Source organism: Trachurus trachurus (assembly GCF_905171665.1).
Source record: "Trachurus trachurus genome assembly, chromosome: 19".
NCBI lineage: Eukaryota > Metazoa > Chordata > Actinopteri > Carangiformes > Carangidae > Trachurus > Trachurus trachurus.
This window is the reverse complement of record NC_139913.1, coordinates 421696-442163: the sequence shown is the minus strand read 5'-3', so window position 1 is coordinate 442163 and position 20468 is coordinate 421696. Positions and strand designations below refer to the sequence as shown.

The 20468-nt window shown below is 41.2% G+C and overlaps 2 protein-coding genes across 2 annotated transcripts in view; one reads left to right on the top strand and one right to left on the bottom strand.

Moving 5' to 3' along the window:
• The window catches only part of LOC311002756 (uncharacterized protein), a gene marked incomplete at its 3' end in the record, with an annotated part of 78610 nt that overhangs the window by 21318 nt on the left and 36824 nt on the right, over positions 1-20468 (top strand). The gene's annotated exons all lie outside the window — the stretch shown is intronic.
• LOC311003082 (leukocyte cell-derived chemotaxin-2-like) lies at positions 2887-8608 on the bottom strand (the record flags this gene model as incomplete). The annotated part of the gene is made up of 3 exons (XM_083994767.1): positions 2887-3258; positions 7996-8147; positions 8571-8608. 3 exons carry the CDS (start codon positions 8606-8608, stop codon positions 3092-3094), a joined length of 357 nt encoding a protein of 118 aa, XP_083850893.1. The 3' UTR covers positions 2887-3091.

Below are 20468 nucleotides of genomic sequence, written 5' to 3'. Positions count from 1 at the left end.
ATGTCTTGTAGAATAACAATATATACTAAGGGAGTGATTTTCTTTCTATTTCATATGAACAGATTAAGGTATTTTATTGTTTATTGAGCTACATAGAGAAAAGAGCCATTGCTGTGTTGTATGTTGTGTTGCAGGTAATATGTTGTACATTTTTATATTACTTTTCATGACATTTTTATTGCATATTTTGCCTGTGTGAGATGTTTTTTGTTCCTCTGTTCAGTTAAATGGCTCACATTAGTTTATCTAGCCCTGAATTTAATGTAAATGCTGTCAATTAGCCACATGTGAACTATTTTACACTTACCTCATGGTAAATGTGTGTTCTTAAAAGCAATTTAGTCATATCATGGAGTGTGTGTGTGGGAGGGGCTGGGGGCGTTACTTATGTCTTGTACAATAACAATATATACGAAGGGAGTGATTTTTGTTACTATTTTATGAACAGAGACTGATGCTAACTTTTCCATTGCCATTGCTGTGTTTTATGTTGTGTAATAAAAATCCCATAATCCACCTGGCTGTGTTCTGTGGTCTGTAGAAGCAACAGTAGTGTGGAGCTACATTTCACAGATAGCTGTGATATGATGTGGAAATAAAAGTATAACATTTGAAAGTATTTTCAGTTTGGTGTATTTTGGTCCCCAAATATCACATTAAAAGACAGACATTTAGAATAATTCACACTGCAGCCAAACTGTCAAAATAGGTCAAATATGACCTGACCAGTAGTAAATAATATTGTATAATAGTAATAGCTTTGACAAACATGTAATGGTAGCCTATTAAAAACTAGCTGACGTTAGCTAGTTCTACTGTAGCCTCCTGCTCCTTTGACTCCATTTTTCATGTGAAACCAGGAATCACACACTGCTCATCACTGTTGTCTACGACACTGACAGTTTCACTAGTTGATGAGTTGCTGTACAGACCTGTGTCTCTTACCTGGTGGTGTTTTCTATAACTCCTCCTCCTCCTCCTCCTCCTCCTCCTCTTCCTCCTCCTCCTGAGCCTACAGATGTGACAGATGTGACAGATGTGCAGCTTTGGCTCCTCCAGATGTGCAGCAGCTGTGTCTGGGCCGGTCGGTGCTGTGTGTCAGTAGAGCTGCAGCTGGAGTCATGGAGGTACTGACTCCTCCTCCTTCTTCTTCCATAGACTTTGCAATAGAGAGGATCTGGAATATTAATCATCATAAAATACACATCCTGGCCAAGTTTCATGAAATAAGCCTTTAAAACTGACTGAAATATAGGAATAAAAATAAAAAAATAAAAAAATAAAAAGCTAAATGTAGGTAAACGTTTGGGCCCGAAGGTGCAGCGAGGGTTAGGGAAGCAGAGCTGGAGACCCCCACTGTACAACCAGATAATCACTAATTCAGTGTGTGATTAAGTTGTTTAATAAACTAGTAATAAAGACACAACTTTGTGATTGTGTGCTGCCTGTCAGAGTCTCTCTCCTGCATCTTGCTGCATCTTCAGCTTTACTGCACTGGAGACATTAATAAATAAAAAGACTTAAGAACTACGTTAAATGGTTAACTGTGAATAAGTTAAGTGAATAAATGAAGTGTTAACAGCCCAGGCTTGTAAGAGCAGTGAGACAGAGCAGGGTTTATGGGGAGCTAACGTTAGCTAACTCAAACCCTGACCCAGAGGAGCCGCTAAAAGCTGCTCCACGCTTCACCTCAACTCTCGCTGCTCACACACGTTGACTACTGCCAGTCTACACCAGAAATCATCCATTTCTTTCTTTACTTGTTTTTGTTTTGCCTTTGTTCACTGAGCTAACACGCTGCTAACCGCTAACTGCTAACTCCTAACTGCTAGAGGCTAACGGCTAGCCGCTAGCTGCTAACGGCTAGCTGCTAACCGCTAGCTGCTAACGGCTAGTCGCTAACGGCTAGCTGCTAACGGCTAGCTGCTAACCGCTAGCTGCTAACGGCTAGCTGCTAACCGCTAGCTGCTAACTGCTAACGGCTAGCTGCTAACAGTAGAGACTTGAAGAGTTGTTGAAGTAGGTCAACAACAAGCACCGTTTCAATATATAAATATCAAAGACGGTTTATCTTCGGTAACACATGAACTGACCTGAGAACGGTGAAAGCAAAGATATTCAATATATATTTATAAACCGTCTTTGGTGAAAGCTGAGTCGACCTCAGCTTGCCTGAGCGCGCTCGACTGTTGCTATGGTAACCAAGCTCCTCTGTTGCTATGGTAACCAGCTACAGGCAGTCGCCCATCAGAAATCCCAAAACAAAACTGTCCCAAAGACGGTTTCTCACTTGACTTTCCCCCAGTAGCACATTTATTTTTTCACTGTTTATATTTTCAAATGTTTTGGTTGAATGTACAAAACTTTATTGAGGAGAAAACTGGACATTCAGTGGGCTACATCTGCATGAAAAGGACATTTATCTTTACTTTGAAAACAAATATAAATAAATATAATGCTATATATTTGTTATAAATAAATAAATATATACATAAGGTGATTTCAGTCAAACCAAAGTTGAGTGACTTTGAGATGTAACAAAACAGACGTATCTCAAAAAAATAAAGATTTATTGAAAAGAATAATTAGCAAAGAATAATTACAAAGCCTCAGCTAATTTTTTTCAAAATGGCACTTATCTGCTTTGGCAAATTAACTCTTCATATAGCAGAAAAAAAAATAATAATATTATATTATTATTATTATAAAAAAATATTATTCTAATAAAAATGTATATATATATGTATTTATTTTTTATATTCTGCTCTATTATCATTGTTGTCAATCACAACCTCACATACACACAGAGCAATTAGAGACTTTTTACTTTCCTCTGAGTGTAGAGACACCTGTGTGTTTAACTGACTGAAACAAACACACAAACTCTTTGATGATTTGACAGAAGGTTCATGTTTTATTAGTTTCACGTCATCACAGGTAGGGGGAGGGGCTCTGTGACGTCATCACAGGTAGGGGGAGGGGCTCCGTGACGTCATCACAGGTAGGGGGAGGGGCTCTGTGACGTCATCACAGGTAGGGGGAGGGGCTCTGTGACGTCATCACAGGTAGGGGGAGGGGCTCCGTGACGTCATCACAGGTAGGGGGAGGGGTCGCTGCGGTCACACATCTGGACGTGGAGGTGCGAGGTGATGCCGGGGTAGACGCTCTGCATGGGCAGCATGGTGCCGATCCGCTGGCCCTTCCTCACCGAGCCCGAGGTCCGGTCCGGCCGCACGTAGAACAGCTTGAAGCACAGACCTGGCGGGAAACAGAGAGCAGTGACATCACGGCCGACGTCATCGCCGACGTCATCGGTGACAGGGTTTTGAACCACAGGTATCTGGGCTTTACCCTCGATCAGGAGCTTTCATTTAAAGGAACATTGTGTAAGAATTCCTCCACTCAATGGTATTGTTCATGCTGCATTCAGGTGAAATTGGGCAGACAGCAGACGGACGACAGCCGCTGCACGTAACGGCATAAACAAGCCTCTATGTAAACAAGTGGTCCGTCAGCACGAGGCAAAACAATACACGTGACAACATGTTGTCATGGCGATGTGGTATTGTTTTACCGTCTTTCTCTGGACTTCTGTGACTAAAATGACATCTGGTTTGTTAGCGACGGCCGTCTGCCCGACTGCAGGTGAATGCAGCATCAGTGTTAACGCTCCGTTCCTCCTCACTGCGTTACCACGGTGAAGAACCAAATAATCCATTTTCATGAATAGAGAACAGGTGAAGTTACACAATGTCCCTTTAAAGCCCATATAAAGAAGCTGGTCACTAAACTTCGGGTGAAACTTGGGTTCTTTTTCAGAAATATAACAAGCGACCTTGTTGCCTATTCTTGATTACGGGGATGTGCTGTATTTGAATGTGTCATCTAAATGTTTCCAGTCTTTGGACACTGTTTTTCATGCGGCACTGAGATTTATCACAGGGTGCAGTCGCCTCACTCACCATTGTGAATTGTAGGGGAGCGCCGGGTCGATTGATACACTTTTCAGTTAAACGTCTTTTTCAAAGATGACGTTATGTACACAAACATTTTTATCATGTGATCAACAACTCACATGTGTATTCTCTTAGTTACAAGTGTAATTTAACACATATGTTGGATGATCGCGCTGTTTTATAACTTTGAACGTAAGTTGACATTTGTCTCAAACGCCCCACCTATGCGGGTCGTTTGAGACACAGAGGAGGGACGGTTGAAACAGCATGTTTTAAACAGAAACTACTGTCATTACTCTCGTTTTTATGCAGCATATCAGACAACATACTAGTGTACTCGTTATTGCCAAAATGTCACATAATTTCTCACAATATAAATAGGTCAAATAAATATTTTTGTCCGGTGCGTAATTGTCAAGATCCGCATTTCGATTAAACTCACCTTTCTTCTTTTGTACGAGTTGTTGGATGACTGCATTTTCATTTCATTTACTTATTTCCCTGTCCTAAGTCATGTTTATGGATACACAGTTGAACATATTGTCATTTTACCCTCGGCATTTTCCCCTCACTTTGCTGAATATCTGTTGATTCATGTCATAAACACATTTTGTTCATTAAAAATATGTGGTGTTTATTAAAAATACATGTTGTTCATTCAAATCGGTTGTTGTTCATTGCAAAACAGTTGGCTATTCATTCGGTGATTTATACAGATATTGATCGCGCAATGTGACCACAATCACTACGCACGGTGGCGTGAGGGACATTTGAAACAGCTGTATCAATCGTCCCTGCAGCGACTACTGACACTTCAACCTGTTTTGCCTCTAAACTTCAAAACTATGACATTGCATAGTTTAGGACCTGTTTATGTACGAATTCATCTGTTGTTAGGTCATATTATTATTGCATGAAACACACAATACAACTTTTGATCACAAAAAAACTTGTTTGCGCTAATAACTTTTGAATGGCGTGACGTAATTTCACAAGCTTTCCTAGTGTAACGGATGTGCACTCACTCCACCCATAAAGGACGTGCTAACCAACCCGCCAAGTGGTTGTCAACCTCTTGGCGAAGAGGTTAGCATCGTCGCCTCCGGTGCGGGAGGTTGTGGGATCGAACCCCACCTAGGGCAGGCCGTGAGAAACACAACGCAGAGGGCCAGATATGACATCGGCTACACTAGGATTGGTCGGTGTTGAGTGCTGAAGGTAGTGACGAAATCTGACGGCTCAAGCTTGTGTGGTTTTCGAGGAAATCGCTGTGTATCAATCGTCCCGGCGCTCCCCTACTCTTACTCTTACTTAAAGCAGAAGTAAGCGGAATATTTGTGTTAATAGGCCTTTAAGTCTTAAATAGTTGTATCTTCCGACAGCAATCACTTCTATAGAGTGTTTGGTCTGAAACACGGGTCTGTCAGTCACTCTGCTCTGCTCTGAGCCCAGGAGAAAACTTTCCTTGTATCCTACAACCTTTATCCAATGAGGAGAGAGAACGGCATAAAGGGGCAGTCCTCTCTGTGTGCGCAGCCAAGGGATGCGCGTGAATGTGGTGACGTAGGGACGAGGGCGGGGACTGCTAACTCCATCTGCTGACAGGAAGTTAGACAAAACCACCGGATCGCTTACTTCTGCTTTAAAGTAAATTTAAAAGCATGTACTTTTGGATACTTAAGTACCTTTAAAAGCAAGTACTTTTTTACTCTTACTGGAGTAACATGTCGACTGAGCTACTTTTACTTGTAACGGAGTAAATAGTAAATTTTGACCAGTATTTGTAGGCTACTCTTACTCAAGTACTGGGGTCGAGTAGCCTACTCTGTCCATCTCTGGGAGCCGTGGGCCGATAGCCGACCCTCACCAACACCGGGAGCCTCTCAAGTCAAAGTTAGAGGGACCATGAGGGTTATGTTGTTATGCCGTTGTGGTGAGCTGGGAAGACGGTGTTAGCGGTGGATGCTAACCGCTACAGCTAGCCGAAGTTAGCATCGAGCTAGCTCACTACAACGGTCCTCATACTTGTTACCAGTGTCGGTGACGGTGGGGAATCGGTCCGCAGCTCCAGCGCTTCACTCAGACTGGATTTCTGTTTCTTTGTCCTCCTGACTGCTGCTGCTGAGAGAGAGAGACGTGCTAGCACTCTTTAGCATCAGAGACAGCTAGTGCAGCTAGCAGCCCTGAGCCTCCTACTCTGCTGCACGTAGCTTCACCTGAGCTCCGTCATTGGCTGGAGAGAAAACACTGACTCTCTTGCTCTCCACCAAGGGGGGAGTTGTGGGTTCTCCAAGTGAAAAGCTGCAGTTCCCCGTCCGGCCTCTGGGGGCTGGCTCCAGAAGGGAGCAACTCCAACTGAGCCCCATGTTAAAATAGCCGACTTTACAGCTTAAAAAAACATATTTACAGCCTGGTACATTTTATTGTTTTGGTCTCTACCGATAGTTTCCACCTCCGTGAACACTGTTTGTACCACAACTGTTTTAGTGTTTAGGCTTCAAATTGGTGCATAAATTACGTTGAGTGACAGGTTCACAGACAGTTTACCGGCCGTTAATTGGTTGCTCTGAGATCAGTGGGCGGGTTCTCAGCCGGCTAACCGCCGCACCTCTCCAAATATGGAAAGTAGACTCCACCTAAAATCCAAGATGGCGTCGTTCAAATCCCCGTAGTAGTGGCACAAAACAGACTCACCCAACCAATGGGTGACATCACGGTGCTACGTTCATTCTTTATACAGTCTGTGCTCGATCTCCACCCAGAAACATCCACGTGCACAACAAAACAGAGAGAGAGACCAAAATACAGGCAGGGGGAGGGGGCGCTGCAGACACAGCCCCCACCACACAGGACTAGAAGCCCATAGGTGATGATTAAGACGGATTTCATTTGTATAAGTCTTAACGTTTATTTTTGGGCACAAAACGACTCAAGCTATAACTCAACAGTTTGTTTACTTCACAATTTAGCCTACACCACGCTCCGCTCGTCGTCTCCCTCTTTTGCTCTCTTTTTTCATCTCTCTCTCTAACGTCCTCGTCCTTTTTCTTCACAGGCTCATTCACAAACCTTTCCAAATAAAATAAATTCACAAACCATTTGTGTGGCTATTTCTTCCCATTCTTTGAGGTATAGTTAAACATTTTCACAAACATTCATAAGCAACACATACTTCAAATATTAAACCCAACTTTCAATTAGCCTACCTTCACACAATATTCACTTTCATTACTGAGTAGCATTATAACTTACAATTATTTTAACTTCAATTTTAACTTAAACAGTGGCATGTGGTGACTTTCACAGATAGATCGCTAATTACTAACTTACCAGGTTTTTAGAGGTTTACTGCCGGGTAGTTACATTCTTTTTAGGAGATAAATGTTGGTCTCATTGATGAAATGTAACAATTGTGGCAGTAACATTAGTTTGTTTGAATTAAAAGTGAAGCTTCCTGTGTGTGTTGGACAGAAGAGCAGTGCTGCCTGGGGCTGAGGGTGGGGTATGTGTAAGCTCAGAGGTCAGGTGATAGAGGCCCTGAGTTGAGTTTATTTCACTGAAGAAAAGTTTTTTTTTGTTTTTTTACTTTTTATGATTTTAAAGCTTTGTTGTTGTTGTTGTTGTTGTTGTGTGTGTAGCTGTTAAACCAAAAAAAAAACTGAAGCTCTTTGATGATTTGACATAAGTCATTTCATGTTTTATTAGTTTTATTTTAGTAGTATGGTGGGTCAGGCATAGCTAAATACATGTACCATAAGTCTGCCAGACTTGGTTGAGGTGTCAGGTAGGGGGAGGGGTCTATGTCGCGGTCACACATCTGGACGTGGAGGTGCGAGGTGATGCCCGGGTAGACGCTCTGCATGGGCAGCATGGTGCCGATCTTCTCTCCCTTCCTCGCCGTGCCCGAGGTCCGGTCCGGCCGCACGTAGAACAGCTTGAAGCACAGACCTGGCGGGAAACAAGAGAGCGTCAGTGACATCACGGCCGACGCCATCGGTGACGTCATCGGTGACGTCATGGCGTGCCGGCGGTGACCCACCCTCTCCACTCAGGTTGATGCCGCTGTCGATGGCGGCCTTCTCCGGCTTGTTGTAGACGAGCAGGCCGCCATTCAGAGTCACGTCGAACGGAGCGAAGACGTCGGCGCCGTCCTGACACACGATGTCCAAGCCCTTATGAGTCCGCCCCCCCCTGAAACACATGAGCACAGTCAGAGCCAATCCTGTCCAGGGGGCGGAGCTAAACACACCTGAAACCACCTGGTCAGTGCAGAGTTGAATGTCGGTGGATAAGGTTATTTATCATCTACCATGTTACCATGTGTATATCTGTGTAGTCTTATCTGTCATCAACAAGAGATTACGGGTTACGGGTTAGCGCGTTACGTTTGTGTGGCGGTGTCGCCATGGAGACGAGAGCTGGGACACCGGGTCGGAGGCTCTGATCTTACAAGGTTGGTTTTCAGCCAAGAGACGCTAGGTGGAAGGCAGAGTTAAGGTGGAAATACTACAGAGTTAAATCCTAAAGAATTCCTCTCTAACACTGGCATGCTGTCAGTCACCATTAAGTCACAGATGCTAAACCCCACAGTGTGTGGTTCTGGTCCAAACAGACCGGTGTGAGACTGAATCTGAGACGAGTCTCTGCTGCATGTTGGCTCAACATTATCATTATGTTCACTACGTTTCCCATGATGCACCTCAACAGTCCAGTCGTTTACCTCCCGGCGCCGTAGTGACCTTGTCCCCATGAGTCGGACTCCCTCCTCGTGTTGTCCGGGTTCCCACTGCAGAGCTGCCCGAACCGCACACCCTCACACACACACAGCACGGCTGGACACACACACACATATACACAGACACTTTTCTCACTTGTCTGTAACAGTTTATTGTGATGTCTCACAACAACTCACACAACTACTACAAGGGTTAGGGTTAGGCTAACCCTAACTACAACTAAACATCAATTTAAAAAATACGATAATCTGGTTCTGAACAAACTGAACGTCTCGTGTCTCCTGAACGTCTGTCCGTTTTCAAATGTGAGGACTACGGATGAAAATTAGCTCCTAGCTAAATCCGGTACATTTACATGACGTGAGGTGCACATCACTAATTAATGTGCTCTGTCCTCAGCAAATAAACAATAAATGAAAATGAAATTAAATGAACGTCTCGTGTCTCTTTTCATTCTGTCCAGCTGTTGGACAGATGTAAAACACACAGACAGACAGAGTGAGTCTCTCACCGAGCAGAACGAGGACACGTCTCATCTTTGTCTGATGATGATGAAGACGATGGTCAGTGAAGATGAAGATGAAGATGAAGGTGATGAAGAGTGGCGTGCTGCGTTCAGGCTCCACAGGTTTTATAGAGTGAGGTGTTGACACAGTGGAGAGTCCACACTCTGTTTGACGTTTCACAACAGGACGAGCTGATGAAACACTCTGGCTTTTTCTCTCTGAACAAACACTTTACACTTGTTTCCAACTGATAAAACACAATATTGCAAACTGAGCTGGTTTTATCAAAATACTTAATTCACAAAACCACAAAACACCTCATACATCCTGCAGAATGAAGCACCGCAACCAAAACTACATAGTATCATCAAAATCAAATTTTAGCACCAAACAGCTCAGACTTCATTCATATGAGCAGACTTTAGTCCAACCAGCTACACAGAGTGAAAAACACTCTCAACTTGATGCGCTGCCATAAAACTAAAATAGTTCAAACTGTAGATAATTCTTATTAATCAACCAACCAACCAACCAACCAACAGAGGTGGGAGAAAGTCCCTATGTTGCAAGTCCAAGTAGAGTCTCAAGTCTTTGCTCTCAAGTCTCGAGTAGAGTCTCAAGTCTTTGCTCTCAAGTCCCAAGTCAAGTCCAAGTCCTAAGATTTTTGTTTCGAGTCCCAACCAAGTCCTAAGATTTTTTTTCGAGTCCCAACCAAGTCCTAAGATTTTGTTTCGAGTCCCAACCAAGTCCAAAGATTTTTGTTTCGAGTCCCAAACAAATCGATTATAATTAATGATACATAAAGATCATGACCACGCCTCAATTGTTAAGTTGTTATTATGCTATTTAAAATTGACGTAGGCCTACAGTAACACGCCAGAAATCTTGCGTGATCGAATGTGATCTGACGTAGCTTCTCTGTTGATGCTAGCCATCAAAGATACTCTATTAAACCGTCTTTGGTAGCCATGGAGCTTTAGCCACACTAGTTTGTTATGCTACGTGTTCTGCAGTCAGATCGCTTATTTATTGGTTACATTCAATTTCACATCACATTCCGCGGAGCCGGTGACTCAGGATTGTCGAGTTCCCCCACACACAAGCCGACTTTTGATCCAAACGGTCACGATTATCGGAGCCGACAATTGTAAATATTGAACATGTTTAATATTTACGATTGTCGGCGCCGACCGTTTTACGAGCCGATTGTCGGGAGAATTTAAATCTTAAAACACCACAATCCAGTACCAGAATCTCATAAATTAATCTTAAAAGCCTAAGATAATTGGGCGACTTTTGTCTTTGGTCGGAAGGGGGAAAATCGGGGCAAAATCAGCCAGATTATCTTTATGTGTGTGGTAGGCTTTAGTGTGTTGGCATTAATCATACAGCCAAGACTGATAACAGGAGTGGGTTCCATATAGAACGTCTCTGACTGGCTGCTACAGTATAACATTGATGTGATTATTTTAATATTTGTGCTTGCTTCATGGGACTTGACTTGAATTCAAGTCAAGAGTGTTAAGTCCAAGTAGAGTCTCAAGTCTTTGCTCTCAAGTCCAAGTAGAGTCTCAAGTCTTTGGCATCAAGTCCCAAGCGAGTCCAAGTCTTTTTTTGATTTGATCAAGCAAGTCTTAAGTCATCAAAATCGGGACTCGAGTCCAAGTCAAGTCTCAAGTCCCGAGTCCAAGTCCACACCTCTGCCAACCAACCAACCAACCAACCAACCAACCAACCAATCAATCAATCAATCAATCAATCAATCAATCAATCAATCAATCAATCAATCAATCAATCAATCAATCAATCAATCAATCAATCAATCTTTATTGTCATATGCACTGAAGACAGCATCACAATGAAAATCAGCTGTAGTTTACACAGTTTAAACAAGGAGCAAGTATAAAGAGTTCAAAAGAGAAAAGTAATGCCGCTCATGTCCAGAAAAAGCTGCACAATTTGATATTTTAATTGTTGAAATAGCACAAAGTATGAAGGACTAAAGGCAGTCCACAGAACGGCGGAAAGTAGTAAGAACTAGAAAAAGCATTTCCAAGAATGGAAATGGTGTGACTGCTGAAAGCAGCTGAACGCTGTTGCAGAATTAGCAAATAGCGCAAGCAGTGATCACCATACAAATGTTTGACCGAGGTCGGAATCGAACCCACAACCTCATTGTCAGTAGACTTCCACTCTTCCTCTAGGCCACAGTGCACACACAGTAGCAGAGACTGTTGTCTGTTAATGATCTGCACTCTGTCTCACTCTGAAGTTAACGACCCCAAAGCTGCACCTGTTGGAAACACTGTCAACATCAAGAAAGCTTGAGAGTCAAGCTTGAATGACTTAGAATGAAAATTTCTGTGAATTTCAGGCTGAGAGCAGCAGTTTCAACATGAAGCAAGTTATCAGAAGTCAACAGAGGACGACTGCGAAAATAATTCACTATAATTGTTGTTGAGGCAAGAATTGAACCAGCAACCTTCAGGTCTTCAGACCAGCAAGCTAACCACTAGGCTACAGACACAGACAGTATGTGAGGGGCAAAGAAAACCTTGATAAGAGGATCACTGGCTTCTGCTTAAAAAACAAAAGTAAGGAAAGTGCAGAAATTAGCCACAACAAGTAAGTAGAGGACTCTTTTGTGAAAATAGTGCAAGCAGTGATGACCATACAAATGGTTGACCAAGGTAGGAATCGAACCCACAATCTCGTGGTCAGAAGACTTTGACTTTGCCTCTAGGCCACAGTGTATACACTGTTGCAAAGACTGTTGTCTGTTGATGAGCTGCACTCTGTCTCACTCTGAAGTTAACGACCCCAAAGCTGCACCTGTTTGAAACACACTGTGTCAACACCAAGAAAGCTTGAGAGTCAAGCTTGAATGACTTAGAATGAAAATTTCTGTGAATTTCAGGCTGAGAGCAGCAGTTTCAACATGAAGCAAGTTATCAGAAGTCAACAGAGGACAACTGGGAAAATAATTCACTATAATTGTTGTTGAGGCAAGATTTGAACCAGCAACCTTCAGGTCTCCAGACCAGCAAGCTAACCACTAGGCTACAGACAGAGACAGTACGTGAGGGGTAAAGAAAACCTTTGATAAGAGGATCACTGGCTTCTGCTTAAAAAAAAAAGTAAGGAATCGTGGCAGAAAAAGTTAAATATTTTAAAAAGTATAAATAGTTAAAAAGAGAAAAGTAATGCCGATAAAGTTAAAAAAAAAAAGCTGCACGTTTTGATATATGAATTGTTGAAATAGCACAACACCTAACACACTAACCATATGGCCACAGAGAACCTGAGTTACAATGAGCTTTATACTATGAGGAATCAAAGACTGTCCAATGAAAGCTGAATAATTGGAATCAAAAGTCAAGCAATGATGTGAAATGACTGAGGCAGGAATCGAACCCATGACCACATGATCACTAAACCTTTACTCTGCCACTCGGCTACAGAGAGCACACTGCTTTCAAGACTGTTGTCATTCATCGTAATGTGATGATGTGCTGCAAACTGGTATGAGTAATCAAGGAGATAACAAACACCTGTAACCAATTGAAGGCGGTGGAGGAGAGCAGAATTCAACATAACATAACAAGAGTTCTTCCCTTGGATTCGAACCAGTGACCTTGGGGTTGGGAAGAAGCCACCCTACCCCCTACACTACAGTGAAGTGGTGGTGAAGAGAGGTTGAGACTTTGATGAATGTGAGATTTTTCAATGATTCTTAAGATAAAGAGAAATTAGTATAAATTAGCCACACCAAGCAAGAAGAGGACTTTTTTGTGACCTGTGACTATTTTTTGGTGAATTAAAATGAACTAGAAAAAGCATTTCCAAGAATGGAAATGGTGTGACTGCTGACAGCAACTGAACGCTGTTGCAGAATTAGCAAATAGTGCAAGCAGTGATCACCATACAAATGTTTGACCAAGGTCGGAATCGAACCCACAACCTCATGGTCATTAGACTTCCACTCTGCCTCTATAGGCCACAGTGCACACACAGTTGCAGAGACTGTTGTCTGTTAATGATCTGCACACTGTCAACATCAAGAAAGCTTGAGAGTCAAGCTTGAATGACTTAGAATGAAAATTTCTGTGAATTTCAGGCTGAGAGCAGCAGTTTCAACATGAAGCAAGTTATCAGAAGTCAACAGAGGACAACTGGGAAAATAATTCACTATAATTGTTGTTGAGGCAAGATTTGAACCAGCAACCTTCAGGTCCCCAGACCAGCAAGCTAACCACTAGGCTACAGACAGAGTTGTGGAGAACTCTCAGCATTGGGCTGAATGAGAGCAGAGATAAATAGTTAAAAAGAGAAAAGTAATGTCGATAAAGTTCAAAAAAAGCTGCACGTTTTGATATATGAATTGTTGAAATAGCACAACACCTAACACACTAACCATATGGCCACAGAGAACCTGAGTTACAATGAGCTTTATACTATGAGGAATCAAAGACTGTCCAATGACAGCTGAATAATTGGAATCAAAAGTCAAGCAATGATGTGAAATGACCAAGGCAGGAATTGAACCCATGACCATATGATCACTAACCTTTACTCTGCCACTCGGCTACAGAGAGCACACTGCTTTCAAGACTGTTGTCATTCATTGTTATGTGATGATGTGCTGCAAACTGGTATGAGTAATCAAGGAGATAACAAACACCTGTAACCAATTGAAGGCGGGGGAGGAGAGCAGAATTCAACATAACATAACAAGAGTTGTTCCCTTGGATTCGAACCAGTGACCTTAGGGTTGGCAAGCAGCCACCCTAACCCCTACACTACAGTGGAGTTGTGAAGAAGAGAGATTGAGACTTTGATGAATGTGAGATTTTTCAATGATGCTTAAAATAAAAAGAAATGAGTATAGATTAGCCACACCAAGTAAGGAGAGGACTTTTTTGTGACCTGTGACTATTTTTTGGTGAATTAAAATGAATTAAAAAGCACTTAACAGCAAGTTACAAAGTTGAGCTCCTTCTCCTGCTGCTGTGAAAAAAATGCATTGAGCTTAATGAGAGCAGAGAGCTCCCTGGCTGCATTTAAAAAATATTTTAAATTATTATCTAAGTCTCTTTGCATTTTTGACCAGAATTTTAGCCAGAAGACAAGTGTGGCTACAAAACTGGAGAAAATAATTTGTCTAGAGTTTAATTTGTGGCCGTGCTGACAGTTTAGCCAGAAAAACTCTAGAATGTTTTTTTGCCTCTATCCACTCTGACACCACTCTGGCTCTGCTCGTTAGACGCAATACACACCCATTATAAAGCTGAAAAAAATCAGAAAAGGTTAAATATTTGAAAAAGTATAAATAGTTAAAAAGAGAAAAGTAATGCCAATAAAGTTCAAAAAAAGCTGCACGTTTTGATATATGAATTGTTGAAATAGCACAAAGTATGAAGGACTAGAAGAAGACCGTAAAAAGGCGGAAGAAAATGGCCAAACAGAAGAACAATAGTGTGACTGCTTCAGCAGTCACACTAATTAAAAAGCACTTAACAGCAAGTTACAAAGTTGAGCTCCTTCTCCTGCTGATGTGAAAAAAATACATTGAGCTGAATGAGAGCAGAGAGCTCCCTGGCTGCATTTAAAAATATTTAAAATTATTATCTAAGTCTCTTTGCATTTTTGACCAGAATTTTAGCCAGAAGACAAGTGTGGCTACAAAACTGGAGAAAATAATTTGTCTAGAGTTTAATTTGTGGCCGTGCTGACAGTTTAGCCAGAAAAACTCTAGAATGTTTTTTTGCCTCTATCCACTCTGACACCACTCTGGCTCTGCTCGTTAGACGCAATACACACCCATTATAAAGCTGAAAAAAATCAGAAAAAGTTAAATATTTTAAAAAGTATAAAGAGTTAAAAAGAGAAAAGTAATGCCAATAAAGTCCAGAAAAAGCTGCACGTTTTGATATATGAATTGTTGAAATAGCACAAAGTATGAAGGACTAGAAGAAGACCGTAAAAAGGCGGAAGAAAATGGCCAAACAGAAGAACAATAGTGTGACTGCTCAGCAGTCACACTAATTATTATCTAAGTCTCTTTGCATTTTTGACCAGAATTTTAGCCAGAAGACAAGTGTGGCTACAAAACTGGAGAAAATAATTTGTCTAGAGTTTAATTTGCAGAAAAAGTTAAATATTTTAAAAAGTATAAATAGTTAAAAAGAGAAAAGTAATGCCGATAAAGTTCAAAAAAAGCTGCACGTTTTGATATATGAATTGTTGAAATAGCACAAAGTATGAAGGACTAGAAGAAGACCGTAAAAAGGCGGAAGAAAATGGCCGAACAGAAGAACAATAGTGTGACTAACTAGATAAAGTAGCATTTCCTAACGGAACATGCGTGTGAATGCTGAAAGCAGCTAAACGCTGTTGCAGAATTAGCAAATAGTGCAAGCAGTGATCACCATTCTAATGGTTGACCAAGGTAGGTATCGAACCCACAACCTCATGGTCAGCAGACTTTCACTCTGCCTCTAGGCCACAGTGTACACACAGTTGCAGAGACTGTTGTCTGTTGATGAACTGCACTCTGTCTCACTCTGAAGTTAACGAGCCCAAAGCTGTAGTTCCAGTGCAAATCAATCTTAGTGCAGTGGTATAAACAAGAAACATGTTAACACAAACCAAGATTGAAAGAGGTAAAGAGAATAGGTGGGGGCGCATATGCATTATCAAGTTTGATCATGTGACCGGACCAAGTGGTATTGGTTAAAGTTCAAAGTGGCTGACACACTAACAAGACTGCTCAGGTGGGATTTGAACCTGTGACCTTGTGGTTGAATGGCAGGAACCTTATCTACTAGGCCATTCCAACACTTCTGATGAAGCAGAGGTTGAGACTTTGATGAATGTGAGATTTTTCAATGATGCTTAAAAAAGCATTATAAATGAGCCATTAGAAGTTTGTCTACAAATCAGAATTTGAATGAAGTCTCTAGCAGAAAGTACGACATGAATGAGGCAGGAATCGAACCCATGACCTCATGATCAATAAACCTTTACTCTGCCACTTCGCCACAGAGAGCACACACATAAGCATGTTGCCATTGTAATGTGATGATGTGCTGCAAACGGTGGCAGAAGCAATTAATGCGTCTCTTAACGAACACCTGTAACCAATTGAGGGTGTGGGAGGGGAGCAGAATTCAACATAACATAAAAAGAGTGCTTCCCTTGGATTTGAACCAGTGACCTTGGGGTTGGCAAGCAGCCACCTTACACACTGGACTACAGACAGAGTTGTGGAGAAGAGAGGTTGAGACTTTGATGAATGTGAGATTTTTCAATGATGCTTAAAAGAAGCAGAAAATAGTATAAATGAGCCACAACAAGTAAGTAGAGGACTTTTTTGTGACCTGTGACTATTTTTGGGTGAATTAAAATGAACTAGAAAAAGCATTTCCAAGAATGGAAATGGTGTGACTGCTGATAGCAACTGAACGCTGTTGCAGAATTAGCAAATAGTGCAAGCAGTGATCACCATACAAATTTTTTACCAAGGTTGGAATCAAACCCACAACCTCATGGTCATTAGACTTCCACTCTGCCTCTAGGCCACGGTGCACACACAGTTAACACCAAGAAAGCTTGAGAGTCAAGCTTGAATGACTTAGAATGAAAATTTCTGTGAATTTCAGGCTGAGAGCAGCAGTTTCAACATGAAGCAAGTTATCAGAAGTCAACAGAGGACAACTGGGAAAATAATTCACTATAATTGTTGTTGAGGCAAGATTTGAACCAGCAACCTTCAGGTCTCTAGACCAGCAAGCTAACCACTAGGCTACAGACAGAGACAGTATGTGAGGGGTAAAGAAAACCTTTGATAAGAGGATCACTGGCTTCTGCTTAAAAAAAAAAGTAAGGAATCGTGGCAGAAAAAGTTAAATATTTTTAAAAAGTATAAATAGTTAAAAAGAGAAAAGTAATGCCGATAAAGTTAAAAAAAAAAAAGCTGCACGTTTTGATATATGAATTGTTGAAATAGCACAACACCTAACACACTAACCATATGGCCACAGAGAACCTGAGTTACAATGAGCTTTATACTATGAGGAATCAAAGACTGTCCAATGACAGCTGAATAATTGGAATCAAAAGTCAAGCAATGATGTGAAATGACTGAGGCAGGAATCGAACCCATGACCATATGATCACTAAACCTTTACTCTGCCACTCGGCTACAGAAAGCACACTGCTTTCAAGACTGTTGTCATTCATTGTAATGTGATGATGTGCTGCAAACTGGTATGAGTAATCAAGGAGATAACAAACACCTGTAACCAATTGAAGGCGGTGGAGGAGAGCAGAATTCAACATAACATAACAAAAGTTCTTCCCTTGGATTCAAACCAGTGACCTTGGGGTTGGGAAGCAGCCACCCTACCCCCTACACTACAGTGGAGTTGTGGTGAAGAGAGGTTGAGACTTTGATGAATGTGAGATTTTTCAATGATTCTTAAAATAAAGAGAAATTAGTATAAATTAGCCACACCAAGCAAGAAGAGGACTTTTTTGTGACCTGTGACTATTTTTTGGTGAATTAAAATGAATTAAAAAGCACTTAACAGCAAGTTACAAAGTTGAGCTCCTTCTCCTGCTGATGTGAAAAAAATACATTGAGCTGAATGAGAGCAGAGAGCTCCCTGGCTGCATTTAAAAAATATTTAAAATTATTATCTAAGTCTCTTTGCATTTTTGACCAGAATTTTAGCCAGAAGACAAGTGTGGCCACAAAACTGGAGAAAATAATTTGTCTAGAGTTTAATTTGTGGCCGTGCTGACAGTTTAGCCAGAAAAACTCTAGAATGTTTTTTTGCCTCTATCCACTCTGACACCACTCTGGCTCTGCTCGTTAGACGCAATACACACCCATTATAAAGCTGAAAAAAATCAGAAAAGGTTAAATATTTGAAAAAGTATAAATAGTTAAAAAGAGAAAAGTAATGCCAATAAAGTTCAAAAAAAGCTGCACGTTTTGATATATGAATTGTTGAAATAGCACAAAGTATGAAGGACTAGAAGAAGACCGTAAAAAGGCGGAAGAAAATGGCCAAACAGAAGAACAATAGTGTGACTGCTTCAGCAGTCACACTAATTAAAAAGCACTTAACAGCAAGTTACAAAGTTGAGCTCCTTCTCCTGCTGCTGTGAAAAAAATGCATTGTGCTGAATGGGAGCAGAGAGCTCCATGGCTGCATTTAAGAAATATTTTAAATTATTCTCTGAGTCTCTGTGCATTTTTGACGGCATTGTGAGACCTAAGACAAGCGTGGCTACAAACTGTTTCCAAAATCATGAGTGTAGAGTGTCATTTGTAGCTTTGCTGGCAATTTCAGAAGAAAAGTTCCAGTCGCTTTTTTGGATCTGCTGCACTCTACGATGACGTCACCCACTCTGACCCAACCCCATACACACTCATTGAAAAGTGTGAAATTTGTCAGAAATCCTCATGTGCTTTTAAAGGATTTATCTCAAAAACGGTACAAGCTATTAAAAAGTTGTAAATACAGGATGAATACATTAGAAGTTTGTCTACAACTCAGAATTTGAATGAAGTCTCTAGCTGAAAGTATGTGGACGCTTTAAAGGCTGAAAGAAGTAAGAAGATTTGAAGAGTTTCAAGACTGTTCCAATGCATTCTCTATGGGGAAAAAAAAAATCAGAAATAGTTGAATATTGCAAAAAGTATGAATAGTTGAAAAGAGAAAAGTAATAGCACACCTGTCCCGAAAAGGCTGAACATTTTGATGTGAGAATTGTTGAAATAGCACAAAGTATGAAGGACTAGTTAAGTGCCAAAGAAAATGGCCGAACAGAAGAACAATAGTGTGAATGCTTTCAGCATTCACACTAACTAGAAAAAGCATTTCCAAGAATGGAAATGGTGTGAATGCTGAAAGCAGCTGAACACTGTTGCAGAATTAGCAAATAGTGCTAGCAGTGATCACCATACAAACGTTTGACCAAGGTAGGAATCAAACCCACAACCTCATGGTCAGTAAACTTTCACTTTGCCTCTAGGCCACAGTGTACACACAGTTGCAAAGACTGTTGTCTGTTAATGAACTGCATTCTGTCTCACTCTGAAGTTAACGAGCCCAAAGCTGCACCTGTTGGAAACACTGTCAACACCAAGAAAGCTTGAGAGTCAAGCTTGAATGACTTAGAATGAAAATTTCTGTGAATTTCAGGCTGAGAGCAGCAGTTTCAACATGAAGCAAGTTAATTAATAATTGTTGTTGAGGCAAGATTTGAACCAGCAACCTTCAGGTCTTCAGCCCAGCAAGCAAACCACTAGGCTACAGACAGAGACAGTATGTGAGGGGCAAAGAAAACCTTTCAGAAGAGGATCACTGGCTTCTGCTTTTAAAAAAAAAAGTAAGGAAAGTGCAGAAATTAGCCACACCAAGTAAGAAGATGACTTTTTTGTGACCTGTGACTATTTTTTGGTGAATTAAAATGAATTAAAAAGCACTTAACAGCAAGTTACAAAGTTGAGCTCCTTCTCCTGCTGCTGTGAAAAAAATGCATTGGGCTGAATGAGAGCAGAGAGCTCCCTGGCTGCATTTAAAAAATATTTTAAATTATTATCTAAGTCTCTTTGCATTTTTGACCAGAATTTTAGCCAGAAGACAAGTGTGGCTACAAAACTGGAGAAAATAATGTGACTAGAGTTTAATTCGTGGCCGTGCTGACAGTTTAGCCAGAAAAACTCTAGAATGTTTTTTTGCCTCTCTCCACTCTGGCTGACAATGTCACCACTCTAGCTCTGCTCGTTAGACGCAACACACACCCATTATAAAGCTGAAAAAAATCTGAAAAAGTTAAATATTTGAAAAAGTATAAAAAGTATGAAAAATTTGAATACATCCGATAAAGTCCAGAAAAAGCTGCACGTTTTGATATATGAATTGTTGAAATAGCACAAAGTATGAAGGACTAGAAGAAGACCATAAAAAGGCGGAAGAAAATGGCCGAACAGAAGAAAGCATTCACACTAACTAGATAAAGTAGCATTTCCTGACGGAAATGTGTGTGAATGCTGAAAGCAGCTGAACGCTGTTGCAGAATTAGCAAATAGGGCAAGCAGTGATCACCATACAAATGTTTGACCAAGGTAGGAATCGAACCCACAACCTCATGGTCAGTAGACTTTCACTCTACCTGTAGGCCACAGTATACACACAGCTGCAAAGACTGTTGTCTGTTGATGAGCTGCACTCTGTCTCACTCTGAAGTTAACGAGC